We start from the raw sequence: 15,520 nt of genomic DNA, 5'->3' as shown, positions 1-15,520 counted from the left end.
TTGTTTCCAGTGGGTGGTTCTGGAGTTCAGTTTGAAACATGTCAAGCTTGATTTTCCTTTGATACATCGAAGAGGTGATTCTAAGTGTTCATTTGGTTATGAGTGTTTTGGGTGTAGGGACTGGCATGTGCAGATGCCTCACCCCAGGCAGGGTCCAGGCTGGAAGGAGCTGGCACACCCCCAAGAGGATTTAAGGAAGGGGCTTTCTGCCTTGGTGAGGGCAGGACCCAGGCAGCCAACCAGGGGTGGTGTTGCAAAAATAACTTGGAGGGTCATAATATTCATAGCAAAGGAAGGTGAGAATGTGGATTTTATGTGTGTATTTCTTGGTAGCTGTGAGAACCCAGGCTACTGCGTCTTCATGGATGGGGCATATCCTCTACATCAGGACAGTGTCTGGATTAGGTGGAAGAGATGAAAAAAAAAATGCACTGTGGCTCCTAAAATGCTTTAAATTACTGGGATGAAATGATTCTTTGTTGGGCATTTGAAAGTTTATATCACGAGATACTCTATAAATAGTAGGTTTGATGAAAAATGAGCTGAATTCCATAAAAGGTCAGATTGTTTTTGAGTTATGAATTGAATTTTTATACCTTAGCCTTGTTTATTAATATTTATTACTGCAGTGATGGATGTGAGGAAGGGAGAGGATCTCTGATTTAATATTTGCTCTCTGTGTGCACAGGACTATTGAAATATTGAAAAGTAAAAGGGTGGGATGTCCTTCCCCATCTGTTCTCTTGTCCTTAGATCACAGAGGGTAACTTTATGTGTGTGTCTTCTTTGAACTTTGGGAGGATTTTATCTGCTCCTTTGGGCAGTAGAAATGTCAGGCTGACTGTTTTTGGGAGTTCACTTTCAGTTGCAAGTAGCAGAAACCCAACTCAAAATGGCTTAATGGGAATTTATTGGCTCTTGTAACTGAAAAGTTCCAGGGTAGCTTCAGGCCTGGCTGGATCCAGATGCTTGGGCAGCCTGGCCAGGAAGCCATCTCTTTGTCCTGATTGCCTCTGCTTTCCTGGTCGGTTTCATTCTCAGGCAGGCTTAGTGGAAAGAGAGTTGGCCAAACTGCATGACAAATCCTGGGCCATGTCTACTTGTGAGCCAATCAGCAGTGACCAGGGGATGAAATATTCCAATTGATTTGGTGCTGGGTTTGGTCATGTGGTGCCTCCTTGAACCAATCACTGTGTCCAGGAGGGTGGAATGCTTTGATTGGCCATACACACACCAATCCCTGAAGCCGAGGGTGGGGTCAGTCCAGCCTGAGCTCCTGGCCCCAGCCTGGGAGGCTTCCCAGAGGGAAATCCAGGTGCTCTCCGGGGAGAAGGGGACAATGCTGGGTGGATCCACTGGGCTTCCTGGCCTTCTGTGCATGGGGTAAGTAGGGTTGGCACCTTGTAGGACCGCTCTAACAGGAGCTGTTTTCCAGTTCCCAGTCTGTCCCTGAGGCATGTAGCACAAAGGGATGATTCTTTGGAAAGTCAGTGTTCAGGGGTGTGCTGGTTTGTGAATGGGCAGCACCCAGGCTCACCTGTCACCACAACCATCATGGTGAACACTGTTTAGTACTTACTGGATGCCAGTGTCTGTTGTAAGCACCTGGTGTATACCGTCTCCATTTAATCCTTTCAGTAACTTTGTGAAGTATGTACTAGTGTTAATATTCCCCATCTTACAGTTAAGGAAGTGGAGGCACAAAGACTTAAGTGGCTTTTCCAGGGTCACCCAGCTGGAGCCCAGGTTTCAAGCCAGGCATGTAGCTTCCGAGGCTGTGGTCTCAATTTCTCCACTTCTCTGTCTGTCTCCTAGAACTGCATGTTTCTCCTTATACAGTAGGTGGCTAGTGCCTGACACGTGGAAGATACTCTGAGAATGGGCCTTAAATTAAATCGAATGCACCCCCAGTCACATTTTGAATCTTAAACCCCTGAGACTATTTTCTTTTCAAACCCCTCTCATCTCAAAAGCATTTCTGGTTCTTAATTTTTCTACGTTTACTAATTCCAGCTTCTTATAACACAATATTGCTTTACTAATAGAATCACAGGAAGCCATTTATTGGGTCCCCAGAAAATATCAACCACCCTGCTCCTCCCTCCCCAGTGCTGGTTATGGTGTGTGTGTGTGTGTGTGTGTGTGTGTGTGTATTTACTGGTTTTTCAGTTAGAGAGAGGAGCACATTGTCTTCACCTTCACTGTGTGGAGCAGGACAGCCGGAGTCACAGAGGAGGAGGCCTTCTGCCTTGGGGAGTCTTTGGCCCATGTGGATATTGAAATGGTGTCTGAGGGTGGTGGGAGCCAGTGTTTGGGAAGAAATGAAGGACCTGTGGAGGCCACCTTCCTGAAAGTGCAACATCATGGACTTGGGAATGTGGTGGGTGTTGGCTTCATGATGGTGATGCGGAATATACAGAGCTTGAAAGCAAGGCGCTTCTTGTTCTGTTCACTAGCACTGAAAATAAGCATGGGGTCCACTTGTAGGAATGAGGGAAAACTGGTTTGGGGGTGTCTGCAGCTCAGCCTGGGACCCAGTTTGTTGGGGGAAAGAGAACCACTGGCATTTGTGCTGGCAGCAGGTGGTGGTGGTGGGCATTGCCTAAACAAGGGCTGGAAAGTTCAAATATGGGGCGATGATTGACCTTTGGAATAGGGCAAGACTATTCTGTGCGCTGCGGGCCCTTTAGCCTTGGCCCTAATCCTCTACGTGTCAGCGATGTCCCCTCACCCAGTGACTGACCAATACCAAGTGCTCCTGCTCATTTTTGCATGCCCTCAAGGGAGCTGGCATCACCTTGATCGAGAGCCACTGCTCTATGGGGACCAGGCTGGCTACATAAATGAGCAAAGAAGACTGGATCTGAGAAAACAGTTGACAAGAAGTCTTTTCGCTTCCTCCTAACAACTCAGAGAAAAACATACAGCAAATGCGGTGATAGGTGGCAGCTGACACTCAGCCTCAGTGTCAGGCAGGCAGTAGGGAGTGGTGGGGACTGTGGCAAACTGAGAGCACGTGCCCTGGTTGGGAGGGGGCAGGGCACAGTGCTCAGCTTGAGCCAGTGGTTACTAGGCAGGAATATAATAAGCCCAGTATGGTCACATTTTCTGTTTTTCAAGAGAAACCAGGAATCTGCAGTTTCGTGAGAAATTGTCTGATTTATAAGTGTTGGCCACCAAATCAAAAGTCTTAAAACCTGGCATATTAGTTATCTATGGCTGCATAGCAGTATCACCACAAACTTAACTCCTTAAAAGAACACCCATTTATTATCTCACAGTTTCCGTGGGACAGTAGTCTGTTCAACCCAAAGCAGGGTCTTCTGCTTAGGGTGTCCCCAGGCTGCAGCCAGGTGTTGACCGAGCTGCATTCTCATCTGGAGGCTCAACTGGGGAAGAATCTGCTTCCATGCGTACTTTGTTGGCAGAATTAATTTCCTTTTGGTTGTAGGACTCAGGGCCCTGGCCCTTTGCTCCCTGTTGGCTGAAGGCTGCCTTCAGCTCCTAGAGGCACCCGCAGCTCCTTGCCACATGGGCCTCCCAGCATTTGTGCCAACTTCCTCAAAGCCAGCTAGGAAGTGAGTCTCAACAGCAGGTCCGCTACCAGGATGGAGGATTAGAAAATGTAATGTGACCATGGGAGTGGCATCCATCACCTTGGCCCTATTTTTGTGGCAACAAGCCAGTCGCAGGCCCTGCCCACAGTTAAGGGGATGAGATTACACAAAGGAGGCAGGGTCCTAAGGACTCTCACCTGGAGTTTACCCACCACACAGGTGTGGACCAGCGCTCTGGCTATGGCGTGCTCTAAGCTGGATCTACCCATGTATTGCTAGTTTTAGAAATCTTGGCCAAGACAGAGTTGTAGACCTTCTTATCTTACTGCTGTGAGAAGAGGAGAGGGAGGGAGGAAGGGAGGGCGAGCGAGTATGCCCTGAGAGATGGGCTATAGGAGACTGTCCTGGTTTCCTGTGGACCATTCGTGCTGCTTCTGCTGAAGTGGTGTCAACAAAAGACAGCTCTGGTCACGCACTAAAAATCGTCCATGTTTCCGGGTATCTAATTGACAGTCATCATGCTTAAAATGTGCTTAATCACAGAGAATTGACTTCAGTTTCTTCCAGGAAATGGAGGACAATCAGTCACTTATTCATATTTCCCCCTTTTCTGGCTTAGTCTTAGTGACAAAACCATCTGTCCTGGAGCTCATTTATGGTGGAACGTATAGAACTACCTGACATATTTTGCATTTGCTTGTTTGTTTATCATCCGCCTCTTCCTGCTAGAGGGGAGCTCCATGGGAACAGGTACTTGGCTCACTGCTGGATTTCCAGCATCCGAAAGAGGGTTTGGAGCAGAGTAGGTGCCCAGTAAATATTTGTTGCATGAATGACTCGCACCCTTTTGTTAAGGAAGAGTCTCTGTTCTCTCTGGTTGTCATTTTGGCTCTGTCTGCCCCCCTCGCATCATTGTCTCTGGTTTCACCTTCCAGGGCCTTCCACTATCCCCACAGATCCCCGCGTATCCCCACAGATCCCTGCAAATCCCCGGTGCTCCAGCAAAGTAAAACCTTTTGCCATTCCCCCATCTCTGTCATCTTTCCTGCTTTTTATTATTGTTATTATTTTTTGTATTGAAACAAAATTCTTCCATTTTAGTAATTTTTAGCTTATACAGATCTTCCAGCATGATCAGCTTTGACCCTCAAGACAATCCTGTGGGGTGGGCAGGAAAAGTGGGATCCTTCTTTTGCAGATGGAGATTCAGTGGCACAGAGAAAGCAAACACCTTGCTTGAAGTCACACAGTTGGTCAGCAGATGAGGTGGATGAGCAGGGCTGCTGAATCCAAGGAGGAGCTCCCCTGGCTGCACCCTGGTGACCATGGGTCCTGTGCGTCATCCAGCTTGTCCCTTTCTAAGGCCTGGCCCGCTTGTCTCCTGCTGAATCTTGGAGCTCCCTAAATCCTTCCAGCCAATTTCCTTTGGCTCAAGGAGAGCTAGGTATACTTTGTTGCTTGTTTCCAACCACGGTAAATGTTTATTAAACCATCACTTCCTGTGGCAGGCACTGTGCTAGGCTCCCACCCAAGGATGACTGGGACAGATGTGTCTTTTCTCACGAGCTGCTTAGCTCCTGGTGGGGATGAGCCTTGAACGACACCTACTGGCTTGGAAAAGGAAATACATGTGCTGAAGTTGAGCCAGGGTTTCTCTCAAACTCCAGGTAGCATAATAGAGTTTGCAGATATGTTCAGAGTACCTAGAATGTGTAGGAATTGCACCCACTGGAGATGCCTGGGGTGTAGGAATGGGTGTGGCCTGTGCCTTCAGGAACCACAGGGAGAGGAGACAGACATCAGACCTCTGCCCCTTTGCCCCCTGACCCTTCTTCACGTTCCTTCATGACGCTTAACCTCACCTGGAGCCTTGGAGCATTTGTTGGTTCTCTCCCCACCAGAGTGTAATCTCCACGAGGATAGCAAATTTGCCCGTTTTATTCACCGTGGGTGAGGAGGCATGTTTGATGAAGATGCTCACTGCGAGGAGGGGAGATGTGACAGGGAATTTTTGGGTGGAGCTGCCCTGGGATGTCCATAGAAGGCAACGTGATATGGGACTGGCCATGTGTCTGTGAAGCAGGAGCCAGGAGAGATCTTACTGCTCCGTAGACACCAACTTTGGCTGGGGAATGGCTCTGGTTCATGAGAGCTGGTTGAGTCCCAGGTCACCTTCCCAGGCTGGACCCGTGTTTCCATGCTCCGAGCTGCCTTGGCTGGGATGAAGGAGAAATCTCCACATAGCGTAGGAATCGCTGGGATGAGCATTCTTATCTGTAGCCCTCTTTTGCTTTGTGGGGACCCCAGTGCTTTCCAAATTGACTTTCCTAGTTGCTGATATTCGACTGTCTCCCAGGAGGTGAAAACAAAGAAACAAACAAAACAACAACAAAATCAAGGCAGCCGTTTTGCTTGAAACACTAAAAGAATTAAACCAATTCTTTTGCTTGGAAAAGTGTTAAATTTCTGATTTGTCAAAAGCTAAACACATATTTTACTGAGTGTTTGGCTCTCTTAGATGGAAAATTACTTAAGCAGCAAGGCAAGAGAGGGGAAACACCTCCCAGAAATCTGCGTGTGTTGCTTTGGAAGAGTTCTCACTTGCATTGAGATCCCCCTTCCTGTGACCTGTTCTCGTGGCTGGAATCCGTGCTTTCCCACACTTCTCCTTGGTGGATGTGCTTTTCCAGCACGGCTTGCTTGGTTGTCTTTCAAGATGCCTCCTGTTCTCTTCCTGACTCAGACAGCAAAACTCTATGCCCCCCGTGTCCAGGTTTTGGCCGAGCGGAGAAGAGGAACCCGCCACCAGCGTGAGGACGGAGGCCCTTTGTGCTCCGTGGTCGCCAAGGCAGGTCCAGCTGGTGGGCTCCTGCCCCACTTGCTTCCCTGGACCCCTTTTCCGGCCTTGTGAACCTTTCAAGTTTAAACCTTGGTTTGCAATGAGCTCAGCAGAGCCTGCTAGTTGCCAGCCTCTAGATGCCTGGTAGGAGGTGCAGGGATCGTTCTCTGTTGTTAATTTTCCAGGGAAAAAGTGACTTTCTGGGAGAATCCAAACTAAAAGGGTCTTTACAGTTCTCCTTCATCCCACCCTGAAAGTGCCCTGGTGCCCAGGGCCGGGCTCCTCTCAGAAAGCCTGTGCTGCACTAGTGCTCCCTTGTAGTCCTCTCCTTGGTGGAATGAGATCATCTGAAATGCTTCCCGAACAGCGTTGCTCAAAGAGTGTTCCAGAGCCTAGCGGGGCCCACCCGACTCCCAACGGCAGCTTGTTTAAAAATGTTTCTATTGGGTCCCGCCACGGACCTACTGAATCAGAACCCCTGGAGGCTGGGTCCAGGTTCCATAGAATTACGATCCACCGGGGCGATTCTGCTGGAAAGTCTGGGAGCCGCAGGCCCGTGGGGAGCCAATGCCATCACTCCCTCCCCTGCCCTCGGCTCTTGCTGGCATCTTCCACCTTCAGCGCCTCGTATTCATGGAGTGTCCAGAGACAGATGACACCTTAGATAGAGATCCTGTGTTCTAGCAATACTGATTAAGCTCCTCCCATTTGCCAGGTGTGTATGTCTGCAGCATGGAGGAAGCAGGAAATAAAGCACACAGGAATCCCTCCTGTCCCGGAGCGGGAGAGAGAAAGAAAAAACAAGGCAAGGAAAACGTGTGGGGTGTTAGTGTCAGGTGCTAAAGAGAAAAATAAAGCAGGGAACTGAGGCTGGGAGGGGCCTGCCTTTCCAGACAGCGTAGCCTCGGAAGGCCTTGCTGAGAAGGTGACATTTGCCCAGAGACAGGAAGGAGATTAGGGAGCTGGTTGTGTGGGGTCGGGAGGACAGCCTCCCAGGCAGAGGGAGCAGCAAGTGCAGAGGCTTAGAGGCAGAAAGGAACATTTTAGGAACCACGAGGAAGCCAGGGTTCTGTCCCCCACCAATAGAGACTGTTTTCTCACACCTAAAATATGCATTTTTATGAGCTTTGCTGTTCAAAGCTGCAAGGGTATTATGGGGGAGTTTTTCTTTAATCCCAGAGGAATTGGTCAATTAAAATGAATCCACTGAAAATGGGCACCAAAACTATCATAGAAAATAGTGAGAAAGAAAAACTTCGTTGGGAATTTTTTTTTCTCCCCTGAAAAATGAAATAAAGATTGTGACAATAAGTTTATTTTAGCTTCTTTTGAACAAAACTTAGGTTCAGTAACTGCCACGCTGTGCCACTTGGAACAAAGAATGCGTTGCATGTTGAAAATTTGTCGTTATTTTTCCTACAATTTTCTGCAACCACAGAGTACTGCATCTTATGTCACATTTGACATTGCCAGTGGGATCACAGAAGGATCAATTTAGCAAACATATTTGAGGGCTTCCCCAGTTTTCCCAAGAGTTTCACTCTACTTGGCTATTGAAATCATTCTCTTTTGAAGCACCTCTCTTCCTTGTTCATTTTCTCTTCTTCGCTTGTAAACTGTCAACAAATATCTGTTAAGGGATGATTGGTAGACCCCAGCTGTATTCTTCTTGTCAGTAGCTTTGCTGGCATTCAGCAATCCTCCAAAGTCACAGGATGTGCAATTTCACTTTGCAGTAGATTTGCATTGCATTTGCATTGTGTTTGCAGCTGTCAATCAGCAGAGCCTGACCAAGCAAGATGGCGGAGACGGTGAAGTGGCGGGTGGGGATGGGTGTTGCCGTGTTCCTCGAGGGGCACGTGTGAGTGGGGACCCGTATTTTGAAGGGTCAGTTCATCGATGAATGTTTTCTTATTCTTCCAATTTATCTTTCTCTTTGTAATCCCATAATTTCAAGGATTCAGATAAATATTTGTATAACAAAAACCATATGAAATATAAGTTAAGATGTATAATGTGTATTTTAGAAAGTGGTGAGACCATTAATTTTTTTCAAGTTTTAGACGCTGTAGTTTTAATCACCAATCCTAAAAAATATTTCTCTAAAAGAAACTTAATAAATATTCAAGACATGGATTTTCTGGGCTTAAATGGTTTTAATAAATGTAACCTAAAATTAGATAGGAGTTGGACTGGAATTTAGTAATAGTTGTAGGGTTTGTATTTAGGAGAAAGAAATATTCTCAAACTTTTGACTCAAGTCTTGGCTTTTTGACACCCTCCATCCATTTCTTCTTTTTAACTTGACTTCCCTTTTAGGAATCACTCCTTTCTAACCCCTCTCATGGTTCAGGTGAGATTAACTTCACCCTAGTGCAGGGTTGGTTGTTGACTGGCTAAACTAACCAGGATCACCCTCACCGCCACCCACCAGGCCACAGTTACTGGTCCAAGGCTGAATACTCAAATTCAAGCCTTTGAACCCTGGCCTGAGGGTTTCTGTTATTGGTGGCGGTGGTAGGGGTCTTGCTTTTCCCTGGTGGATGAGGATGTGAGATCTGGAGCTGCGGCAGCCAGCCTGTCATCATGAGGGAAGAGACTGTTGGAGGACCATGCCCACACGTCGAAGAGCTGAACAGGGTCAGGTACCTGAGGGAACTAGGGACATCATTTGAGCCTGTCCCACTTGTGGACATTTAAGCAGACATGTACCAGAATTAGAGAAGTTTTTTTTTTTTTTTTTTTTTTAATCAGTTGCAACCATCACAAAATTTCTGAGAATTTGTTAGGTGTATCTTGATGTTATTTCAACCCAAAGGGTTGCAGGTTGGATGTTCTCTACAGCAGACTTTACGAAAGAAATGGATTAACTGTAGCAAATGGAGACATTGCCTTTCCTTGGTATGTGAGAGGAATTTTCTGCCAAAGAACAAGGATCAGAATGAGAGAAATCAGATCTGGAGGGAAGGTGGTTGGGATCCTGGCTAAAGACTTAGAGCATTTCCAAAGGGCACCGCACAGAGAGGAGCCTTGGACCCTGAGAATGTAACTTCTGAGGACTATGGTAGTTCATTTTTAGAAAAGTAATAATAGCTAATGCTGGATCAATTTCTTTGTCCCAGGCATTCTTATAAGCACTTTATATATATTAATTCATTTAATCTTCACAATACGAACACTAAGGTAGATATTATTATTATCCACATTTTAGAGGCAAGGATACTGAATCACAGAAGTTGAGTGACTTATCCAGGGTCTCACAGCGAGTCAACAGTGTAGCTGGAATTGAGAGCAGGAGTTTTGCTCCCGCTCCCGCTCTCTCGGCACTAACTCTGCCACCTTCCTGACCTTCATTTGTGCGGTACCCAGGCCTCCTAGGGAGGCTACGCCATGGTCTTGATCTGTGACCAGAACCGTTTGAGACTCCCTGGTTGAAACTGAGCTGTGTTCCATTGTGTATTTCCAAGTGCCTCATGCATAGCAGCCAACACTCAGAAAAACTCTCCTTAAATGTTGGGGCATTTTGTGAATAGTGTGTGAAAGCACAGTGTTTCACAACATTGGTGATTTCAGAGTTCTAATTGCTCGCTTTCTCCCCCATTCTCCACCCAAGGCAGACAGTGAAAGACTTGACTTAACCCACGAAATAAAAAAACCCTGCAGATAGTTGACTAGTTCACAAGGGACTGGTTGGATGCATACACTCAGAGCAAGTTTCCTCGTCCCCAGCCAGGTGGTGGCTGCTCTAGGCTGGGAATGACAGGGGTAGAGAGTGAGGGAGCTGCTGTGGGCCTTGGCTCTGCTTTGGGCCCTGCTGGGTGGGGGCTGGCCTGGCACCCAGCGTCTTTCTCCTTACTCATCTGCTGCAGCTGGGATGTCGTCCATCCCTGGTCCAGCCAGGAGGGATATTCAACTGGGCCCCAAGACTCTGCCCGCAGCTCCTCCTCCATCATGGGCAAGTTCAAAGTTTCAGGTCACTCTTCTGCCCCTCAGAGCCAATGTGGGGACTGGACACCTCAAGAAATGGTGGGGACTCGGAGGAAAAGCCCCCGTGTGTCCAGGGTGACCTTGAGACCTCCCACTGAACTTCAACAGGGGTGGAAGCCAGCGGCTCTGGCCTGGGCACCTGTCACAAACATGGTGTCTGCTCGCCTTGTTTTGAACTTTTTATTAAAATATAGTGTACGTACAGTGAAGTGCATAGATAACCTGTGGCACAGCCTTGTGTCCTCGCAGCCCACCATGAAATCAGCAGTCAGAAGATGTGGGATGTTGCCAGTATCCCTGGAGCTGCCCTGGGCCCCTCCCAGCTCCCACCCTCTCCCAAGGGGAGCCACGCTGCTGACTCCCACCCTGGAGATTAGTTCGCCTGTTCCAGACTCTAAGTTGGACTGTACAGTGCACCCGTTTTTCTGTCTGACTGCTTTTTCTTGGTGTTCCGTTTGGCGGTCCTGCAAGCTGCTGTGTGTGGTTCTTTCTTATTATTGCTCCATGGTATCTCAGTTGGCGACTCTACCATGCCTTGTTGTGTTCTTGATGAGCACTGGGGTGTTTCCACTTGGGGCTCACGTGACAGGGCTGCCACAGACTTTCTTGTACACGTCTTTTGGTGAAGGTGCAAGTGCATTTCTGTTTATACCTAGCGGTGGAATTGCTGGGTTATGGGGATACAGAAATTCAGGTTCAGTAGATACCACCAAATGGTGTTCCAAAGAGATTGAACCAAATTACAGGTAGATCAGCAATGTATATGTGTTCCAGTTAACCCACATCCCTGTCAGCACTTGCTGTTGTCTGTCTTTTCATTTTAGCCATTCTGATGGGTAAGCATGTGTTCAATTTTTTACTATTGGGTCCTGAGTGAATAAGTCAGGTTGAAGCTTATTAGAGAGTACCTAATATGTACTAGAGTGGATTGCTAATAATAATGATAAAGATAATTAATAATAGCATATGTCTTTATTGCAGGGTTGGAAGGTGCTTTTTCACCTTGGTAGTCTACTCTTTGGAGAGGAGTAGGCCCTGGAATGTCTCCTAAAGCCAGCCACAGGGCAGAGGGCTGAGAGAGGGATCTGGTTTCTGGAGACTTCCTCTTGGCTCACCCCATGGAAGGTTCTGGATCCTCTCGTGTTCCAAGTTGTCAGTGCAGTTGGATACCCTCTCGGGTCTGGCTTTGCTGCAGCCCTGGGAAGCTGCTGGGACAAAGGAGACCTGTGACACAGGAAGGCATTAGGGCCAAAACATTTGCCATGTGCTCAACAGTGGGGAGGGGTTGACTGCACTCCTAGGTGGCTTGGGAGGAGGGTGGGGATAGAGGGAAAAATGCCTGAGTTCTGCACCCCTGGCGCCAAACAGAGGGTGGGGTGGGGGGTGGGGAGTGGAAAGTGGGAGCCAGTGCTGCATAAGAGGAGAAAGCAGAGATGCCCTGTTGGCCTTACCCAGAGGGCTAATTGCTGGCAGCTTCTCTGGAAGGAGAGCAAGTGGGTGGCTACAGGGTGGTGCTTTTACCTGGGCACTTGGTGACCAGGAGAAAGTAAATGGGTTGGAGGCCATCGTGAGAGATTAGCAGCATTTCAGTGGAGAAGCATCCGTGGGTCACAGAGCTGTTAATCCCAGTTGAGAATAAACCCCAAGACACCACCTTGGTCTTCCTCGACCCTATTCGGGTGCAGTAGGTCACCTGGGTCAGGCCGGCCTGGTTACAGTCTGTGGGCGCTGGCATGGCTGGGACGGTTGCTGAAAGACTGAAAACCTTTGCTCTCCGTTGGATAGTCACTGCCCCGATCCCCTCCACTCCCCTGCCTACCAGCTCCTGGGACACTGGCCACGGCCCGCTCACCGGATGCTCTCCCAGCCCTGACACTCAGTGCCGTTTGTTACGCACTTGGACGCTCACTGCTGGGTGCAAGTTCTGCTTCCCACACTCCCAGGCAGCGTCCGCTGTGGCTGTGGTCTCCGTCAGGATTAACAAAAACATGGCAAAGGAGGATGGTGTATGTGTGGGGGGGCCTGTGCACTGATCACATGAATCGATTGAGAGATGAGGGGTGCCCAGCGTCCCGATGAGGAGGGCACTGGGGCCTTACTTTTCTAATCTAATCAGGATCAAAGAAATAATAATTAAACCAAAACCTCAGAGGAGAGGGTTCCATGGGCAGATGTGGCATTTGTGCCTCCACTTAGGGCTCGGGTAGGGAACTAAAATAAAATGCTGGCCATTACAGTCACCAGGCTCAACTACTCATACATTCCTTGGGCAACAAGTGACACAAGCACAGGTGAGAAGAGACACTCTCCATTTGTGGGGCAGAGTGGGAGGGAAAGGGGTGCGGGTTTTGGAGGGAGGGGATCTGATTTCAAACCCAGCCTGGGCCTGCAGCGGGTAACTGGGGGGAGGTCATGGGGTGCTCACCCTGACCCTGAGTGGAGGAGAACAATCCTGTCCTGAGCTGCTGTGATATCAGCTGTTACCTGTATGTGACAAGTGGTGACAGAAACGAGGTGGAGCCTCATGGGGAGGGGCTCTGCTCTAGACATGAGCTCTGGAATGTTCCCGTTGATTGCCCCTTTGCCAGCAAGATGGAATGGCTGAAAGCAGAGACAGAACAGCATGCCTCTTTTCAGTGGCTTGCATAAATTAATTCCTGGAACATCATGATGGCAAGAAAGGAGGCTTTGAGGAAGTCACAAATCAGTCACCAGCATGTGGCATGAAGAGTGATGGTCAGGGCACCAAAGGGCATCTGAAACGTGGAGGGAATCACCTGTTGTAGCAGAGACTTCTCAGGAAGCCCGGAGTGCAAGAGCTAGCAGGCGAAGGCATTCATTAGAGTCTGTGTAAAAACCACAGGGAAGGCGAAAAGGAGGCAGAAGTATTTCTTTTAATTTAATTAGATATGCAGGTATTTGAATCCCTTAATTCCACCCCAGGGTTCCTTAGGGACTGCTGCATATTCAAGGGGCTTTGGGGAAACCCTGAAGTCCGGAAATCTCAGCACCCTGCTTGAAATTCTGCTATTAGCCACTTCCTTCTTTGGGTCTTACAGATGTTTTGATTTTGATAAATCCTTTGTATGAGTTTCAGTCACCCTTGGGATGAGTCCTTCACCTTTTTAAACTGACATCTTCAACCCTGCTGTTATGTGTGGAATTGATTAATTGAGTTATCCGAGGGAATCTTGGTTTCCAAATTCTTGATAGGGATGGGACGCTTGTCTTAATGTACTTCTCTTTGGTTACTATTTTTCTGCATGTGGCTTTTTTTTTTTTTTTTTTTTTTTGGCTCATGAAAAGGGCGCCCTCCGACCCGCTGCGCCCCTGCCCAGGCCTCGGGCTCTCCCGTGCGTGGGACCTGGTGAAGCCGCAGTGAGCGCGGCGCGGCCCTCCTGGGTCCTCCGGCGTGTCCCGGCACCTCTGGGGCGCAGGGGAACCTTGGGGCGCGCGCTGCCCTGGAGGCCCCTCCGGCAGCGGCCCCGGCCGCCTCTGCAGCCGCGAGCCCGGGTCGGCCGGGAAGGCCCCGCAGACGGCAGGCGGCAGCCTCACCGCCTTGGGTCCGTCCTCGGGGAACAGGGTCTGCGCCCATGGAGCCCGGCGGCCCCAGCCCCAGCGGAGCACAGGGCGCTCCCGTCACTTCCCTCCCACCCCGTGCGCGCACCCCCGCGGTCCCCTGGAGGCTGCGCGCGGGCTTCACCCGGGACTTCCCGCAGGGCCTCTTCCGCGTCCACGCGGAGCGCGGGCCGAGCGGGTTCACGGAGGCACACCGGGCCCGGGCAGGGGCTGAGCTGGGTCCCCACACGCCAGCGACACCGAGAATCCATGTGCGGGTCCCGTGCTGGGGCTCCCACTGCGGGGCGCTCGGGAGAAGCACAGGACGCTCAGTGTGGAAGGCAGAGCTGGTGGCTGCGGCCGCCGCACCTCCCGGTGGAGAGGGGAGGTGTGGTGGCTTTTCCCAGGTGATCTGCTTAAGCTCCATATTTTCTACCTGTTTAGAACTAAAATGATGTTTTATATAATTTTTTCCACCCAACAGAATTAAGGCAGCCGCAATTGTGAAGGTAACCGCGGTCAGAGTCAGCGAGGAAGACCAGTGGGCCGTCCAGGAGGAAATAGACAACGGCAGCGAGCAGACAAGTGCCACCCTTACCTGCGTGGGCCATCGCCTTGACCTGCAGAGCAGGTAAGAGCCAAGCGCCAAGTGGTGGTGGGGCTCAGGGTGCCTTCAAAGGCTGATATCTTGGTAATGTGTGTACAAATAAAGGGGTGCCTCTCATTAGCTAGGAAATGGGTGTCCTTTAGCTCGTTAGCACAGCTCGGTTGTATTGCTTCTGGCTGGTTCTATTACAGGGTTGTGCATTTATTCATTATGCTCTTTATACACAAATAACCTAATTAGATTGACAGTCTCAAAAAATGAGCTGAGTTCACATTTGTCATTGCGTGGGGTTTCATAACAATATTTAAAAATTTTTTTTATTATCATTGTTTGCAGGAGTTGAAGCCTGAAATGGGAAAATAGAAATGATTTCAGAGGCAAGGGAAGATGTGCTTTTTAATGGGCAAAATGAAGATGGCCATAGCTCTTGGGTCATTGTCCTGTTCGTGGTTAGTTGTCATCTCTCTGCAGGCTGCACACCTGGGCGCTGGCACATGCTTAGACTGAGTACTGCTCAGGACATCAGAAGGTTAAGTCAGGCGCACTTGGCCTTGCGAGCAGGCGCCGGCCCTGAGTGTTATGGGAATGGCCTCACCTGGGCCGCACAGGCCATTGCTAGTAATCTTGCATTAAGACAACAGGTAGAAAGAACCCTCTCCCTGTTGCAACAGCCTTTCTACCCAGTCTCTCTGCCTCCACCCTCTTCTCCTTTTATTGAGCATCCTCTCCCTGGGGCCACGTGAGTGGTTTGGCCAGGTTGCTGCTCTGACATGCAACCTCCCCACTTTAAAATCATCATTGGCATTGGTTCAGATTTCTCCGAGGATGAGGTTCAAAATCTGCATCCATACAAGCCCCTGGCAGGCCTGCTACTTAACACCTTCCGCTGTCCCCTCCTGTTGCCTCTTCCTTCTTCCCGAGTCAGTAGCCTCTTTGAGGGCCACAGTATTAGGTCAGGTTGTAGAAGGAACT

General features: G+C 49.3%; 1 protein-coding gene across 4 annotated transcripts in view; it reads left to right on the top strand.

Annotated features, from left to right (window-relative positions):
* TMEM132B (transmembrane protein 132B) overlaps positions 1-15,520 on the top strand; it is a 398,454-nt gene that overhangs the window by 201,124 nt on the left and 181,810 nt on the right. For 3 of the 4 annotated variants that reach the window (XM_037816674.1, XM_037816673.1, XM_037816672.1), the window contains exon 3: positions 14,426-14,572. In XM_037816674.1, coding sequence (XP_037672602.1) covers positions 14,426-14,572 — 147 coding nt within the window. Of the gene's footprint in view, positions 1-14,133; positions 14,349-14,425; positions 14,573-15,520 lie in introns of those variants that run through there. The other variant, XM_037816675.1, reaches the window with a different exon arrangement.

The sequence above is a fragment of the Choloepus didactylus genome, chromosome 23, assembly GCF_015220235.1.
Source record: "Choloepus didactylus isolate mChoDid1 chromosome 23, mChoDid1.pri, whole genome shotgun sequence".
NCBI lineage: Eukaryota > Metazoa > Chordata > Mammalia > Pilosa > Megalonychidae > Choloepus > Choloepus didactylus.
This window is presented reverse-complemented; position numbering and strand designations above follow the sequence as displayed.